This window comes from Myotis brandtii, unplaced genomic scaffold (genome assembly GCF_000412655.1).
Source record: "Myotis brandtii unplaced genomic scaffold, ASM41265v1 scaffold659, whole genome shotgun sequence".
Lineage (NCBI taxonomy): Eukaryota > Metazoa > Chordata > Mammalia > Chiroptera > Vespertilionidae > Myotis > Myotis brandtii.
Window position 1 is genome coordinate 29,937 of NW_005370561.1, and position 5,439 is coordinate 35,375.

Sequence of the window (5,439 nt, forward strand, 5' to 3'; positions counted from 1 at the left end):
CTTCCGTTTCCTCATCTGTCCAACAGGGGGCGTGGGGTTGCACAGCTACTGACTTCCCCTCACTCCTGCGACTTCGCAGCCAACCACATGTGAGCAACACAGTTCACCCAGGGATTCCTGGAGCTCATCCAGCATGCCTCCTTTTTTAAATATATTTTTATTGATTTCAGAGAGGAAGGGAGACGGAGAAAGATAGAAACATCCATGATGAGAGAGAATCATGGATCAGCTGCCTCTTGCACGCCCCCCATTGGGGATGGAGCCCGCAACCAGGGCATGTGCCCTTGACCGGGAATCGAACCGTGACCTCCTGGTTCACAGGTTTGACGCTCAACCACTGAGCCACGCTGGTCGGGCACGTTCTTTAAACTATGATCTGTTTGTTATAGACTTAGTGTTCTACTCCATTAACACACTACCCAATTCCTTTGAGTTTGGGGGAAATCTTCCTAAATGAAGTAAAAATTGTTTCACAAAATAACTTCAGCTTTGAAGCTGATCAAGGCTTGAGGTTCACTGTCATGACCTGCCGGCCACCAGCAGGCGTCGCATCGCACACCATCAGCCCGGGGCTCCTTCTGCCTAGACTCGCTGCTCTGCGAAAGCCTGGCCTTGACCCACACCCTGTGGCGTAGGTACAGGGGAGCCATTTCTGTAATGGCATTTTCCAGTGGGACACCTCGATTTAAAAATACTCCTCTAGCCCGGCTGGTGTGGCTCAGTGGATGAGCATCGACCTATGAACCAGGAGGTCAGGGTTCGATTCTCGGTTAAGGGCACATGCCCGGGTTGTGGGCTCGATCCCCAGTAGGGGGCGTGCAGGAGGCAGCCGATCCATGATTCTCTCTCATCATCAATGTTTCTCCCTCTCCCTTCCTCTCTGAAATCAATAAAAAAATATATTTTTTAAAAACCCCATTTGATTGATCTTCTGATGGGAAAAGTTCTTTTCTTTGAATCAACTGAGTTATTTGTAGCTGGAAAAGGATTTTTCTATGAACAACTGCATTTGGATATCACCAAAGGGACACCTTGGTTGGCCTCAGAGACTTTACTTGGTTTTTGTTTTTATTTATGTTGTGTTCGGATACATTGTAGATATCCGTGGCTATTGCGAAGAGCAGAATTATAATCCCACTGACTTTAACCCCTCCCTCTCTTTTGTTCTCAAACAGGAAACTGTTAAGGACAATTCGCTTCTGTTTATGCCAAATGTGTTGAAAGTCTATCTGGAAAACGGGCAGACCAAGTCCTTCCGCTTTGACTCGAGCACCTCCATAAAGGTAAGGGGACCGCTGAGCTCTGCCTGGACCCCCTCGGGCAGCGAGCGGAAGCTGCCCCCGCGAGTCTCGTGGGGCAGCCCTTCTTTGTGAACTACTTGTCTATCGCTGAGAAGCGTTCGGTTGCTTCCCAATAAGGGAGTGTGTGAGGCCTGGCCGGTGTGGCTCAGTGGGTAGAGCGTTGGCCTGCGGACCGAAGGCTTCCAGGTTCGATTCAGGTCAAGGGCACGTACTTACCTCGGTTACAGGCTCCTCCCCGGCCCAGGCCCTGGTCAGGGGCATGTGCAGGAAGCAACCAATTGATGTGTGTCTCTCACATCGATGTTCCTCTCTGTCTCTCCCCCTCCCTTCCACTCTCCCTAAAAATCAATGGAAAAATATCCTCAGGGGAGGATTCAAAACAAAACAAAACAAATAAGGAAGTGTGTAAATACTGGAAAACAAACCAAGACAACAAGCTTAGCCTCAGAAGGTTCCGTCCGCTGTGTGTGTGCGCGCGTGCGTGCTCGCAGACTGATAAGCTATCAGTGCTGAGCCAGGGCAGCCAGTCATTTGAATGCAACCACGAATGAAAGGAGCCCAAATGCACCAAGAAGGCTCGCCGCCCTCCCCAAAGCGAGCGGGGTCTCTCAGCGGTGTGAGCCCCAGGAAGATGAAGCTGTTAGCTGTTAATTGAGTATCTGCTCCTTTGGTGTCCAGCAAAAACAAGGGGTAGCGCAGTACAAAGCTAACATTTACTTTTCCTACTGGAACTGCTTTCATGGCAATGATGCATAAAGGGCAGGAATGAGGCATGCGTCTTAGAAGAGGTGGAGAGGAAAAGCCACAAAGCAATTCAGTTAAGGTAGCCCCCCCTTATCCATGGGCCATGCCTTCAAAGACCCCCCGTGGATGCCTGAAACCGCGGATGCTAACGATCTCTATATACGCGGTGATTTTTCCTATACACGCATACCTTCCCTGAAAGGAAGCGCTTACGGCTTCTCTGAGGCTTGTCTGAATGGCCGGCATCAGTGCTCTGTACCTTGAGGCCATTAGGAAGAAAAATAAAGGTAACTTGAACATAAGCCTTGCACAGCGGGCGATCCGATAACCAAGATGGCTACTAAGTGAGTAACAGGTGGGAGTGTACAGAGCGTGGAGTCACCGGGCAAATGGAGGAGTCACTTCCCGGGTGGAAGGGAGAACTTACGAATTGTTTATTTCTGGAATTTTCCATTTGATATTTTGGGGCTGCAGTTGAACATGGATAACTGACACCTCGGAAAGCGAAACTGCAGATAAGGGGTGGGGGGCGCTACTGTATTTCAGAGCCAAAGGTGAGTTTGCATAATAGGCATTATTATAAAGCAGCGGTTCTCAACCTGTGGGTCACGACCACTTTGGCGGTCGAACGACCCTTTCACAGGGGTCGCCTAAGACCATCCTGCATATCAGATATTTACATGACGATTCCTAACAGTAGCAACATGACAGTGATGAAGTAGCAACGAAAATAATTTTACAGTTGGGTCACAACATGAGGAACTGTATTTAAAGGGCCAGAAGGTTGAGAACCACTGTTATAAAGCATAGGGGTTTCCTACCCCGCCCCCCCCCCCATGCTTTGTTCCTGGGGGGAAAAAATATATATTCTCTTTTTTATTGGAGAAAAGTGTGTTCAGAGATTGATTGTTCCCTCATGCTCCATCAGCCTAAAATAGGCTTTCTTTAAATGCACAGGAAAAAAGATTTTATTGAGGCTAAAAAAAAAGTCCCTAGTGATGATCTTGTGTAACGAGTGTATCAAGCGACTATCAACTGTGTATTGAAAATGTCTATTCATAGTCAACCCCGAATTCTCAGTTTTTAAAATTAATCAGCACAAACCTGAGTGGAAGCGTTTCTGCCGAGGCCCACTCACCGTGCATTCTTCTTATCGGGATACCAGCACGCAGCTTGTTTGGAATCGCTTTAAATCGGTAGCGACTGAGCAGGTAATAGAGCAGACAAGAAGCGTAGATTGATGATCAAGCATTTAAAGCAGCCTTAAGTCATTCCGGATGAAATATGAACTTCCTTCATACCAGGCTGCTAATGTTAAATGCTGATGACGACAGAAATCTTTTATTTTATTCCTACTCCACATCAGTTCACAGCGAGATGTTACTCTAAATATTAGCTAACCTAGGAGTTGGCAAGCTTTCTCTGGGCTGGAGAGTAAATATCGGAGGCTTTGTGGGACATTTGACCTCTGTTGCCACTCCCCGCCTCTGCTACTGTATCAAAGAACCCACTCCCAGGTTCAATAAATCCACTGGAGGGACTCCCAGGACTCAGCAAATTGTCACACTCCCAGTTTCTGTTGATTGCAGCCAAAGGAGACAGTGACATCAGCCACAGGAAAGCAGTGTCCCGGGCACAGGGCTTGGCCTGGGACTTCCGGCTGTCCTGTCCCAGGGGGCTGTGCGGACAGCCTTTTCTGCAGCAATCACGTGACAGCGTGCACACAGTGCTGCCAGCTGAGCCGGCTGCACAGACAGAGCTGACCACCTCTGTGGCTGCCCTGAGCAGCCGGCCCTGCCAGAGGTCGAGCTGATCCCACAGGTCCCAAGGTCCCCACCGGAATCATGTTGTGAGCACACGCTATCTACTGTGGCCCCAGGTCCCCGGGGAACAAAGCTACTCCTATCAGCAAGATTCTCCAGGGCTAGAGCAGTTACCTCCCAAGAGCCAGGAGTAAAGAGGCCAAACTTTCTTTAAAAAATATATTTGTATTGATTTCAGAGAGGAAGGGAGAGGGAGAGAGAGACAGAAACATCCATGATGAGAGAGAATCATGGATCAGCTGCCTCCTGCACACCCCGTACTGGGGATGGAGCCCACAACCCGGGCATGTGCCCTTGACCCGAATCGAACCTGGGACCCTTCAGTCCGTCGGCTAATGCTCTATCCAATGAGCCACACCGGCTGGGGCTTGAATGCATTTTTTAACCGAAAGAAATGGGAATTTAGAAGAGACTGCCTCCCATTGTAGATTCCCTCTGGCCTGTTTATTAGAGGAGCCCACACTAGACTAAGTTTGATTTCCCCGAGGACGGCAGATGACAATGAGAAGACAGCAAGCAATGCAAAAAGTTCACATGAAATTATAGTTATCTTATCTGGTACCTAACAGCCCGATTATCACAACAGACACGGGCTGGTGGGCATCAAGTGGAAATAGTATAGTTTTGCAAGGATATGACAGTGTTTAATACAAATTGCCAGCATTCTTGCTACAGAGTCGCAATAGGAACAATGTATTGCTATTGATTTCCCAGCGTCCTCCCTGGCGATTCAGGAGCTTTTAGAAAGTGTGTGTTGCGACACAAAGGCTGGCGTTGTTTTCTCCTCTCTGGGCCTGGAGCGAAAAATTATGAAACCAAACATCTTTTGATAAAATTCAATATAGTCACGGTATTTCCATGGAATGATGATTTTTTTTGGTGGTGGATGCGTGTGGGAATCTTTGTCTCCCAGGGGCCTGGAGACATTTTAAAAAGTCTTCAGAGAGGAGTCAAAACCTTGCTGTAGCCTTGCGTGTTGATACTTGGGGCCAGATAATTCTTTGTTGTGGGCGTGTCTTGTACATTGCAAGACACTTAACATCCCTCCGCGCCTGGCAACCCCAATCCTATTGTGACAACAAAAATGTCTCTGGAAGTTGCCGCCGTTGAATGGGATTTTAAAAAATAGATATTTTATTAATTTCAGAGAGAAAGGGAGAGGGAGAGAGAGAGAAACATCCATGATGAGAGTCATGGATGGGCTGCCTCCTGCACACCCCACACTGGGGATCGAGCCTGCAACCTGGACGTGTGTCCTTGACCAGGAATTGAACCGTGACCTCCTGGTTCATAGGTTGTTGCCCGATCACTGAGCCCCGCCGGCCGGGCACTGCCTGGGTTTTGATCGCATCTTGTCCACGTTTCCTCTGTTAGGATGTCATCCTGACCCTTCAGGAGAAGCTGTCCATCAAAGGCATCGAGCACTTCTCCCTCATGCTAGAGCAGAGGACGGAGGGCGCCGGGAGCAAGCTGCTGCTGCTGCACGAGCAGGAGACCCTCACTCAGGTGCGGGGGCTCCCCCTGATCACACTGCTGCCGCACAGAGGCCGCCCCGCCCCGGCAATCCCCCA

The 5,439-nt window shown here is 49.1% G+C and overlaps 1 protein-coding gene across 1 annotated transcript in view; it reads left to right on the forward strand.

Moving 5' to 3' along the window:
• Nucleotides 1-5,439, forward strand: part of LOC102259072 (FERM and PDZ domain-containing protein 4) — a 49,239-nt gene that overhangs the window by 12,877 nt on the left and 30,923 nt on the right. The window contains exons 3-4 of the mRNA XM_014528927.1: nt 1,176-1,283; nt 5,243-5,374. Coding sequence (XP_014384413.1) covers nt 1,176-1,283; nt 5,243-5,374 — 240 coding nt within the window. The remainder of the gene's footprint in view (nt 1-1,175; nt 1,284-5,242; nt 5,375-5,439) is intronic.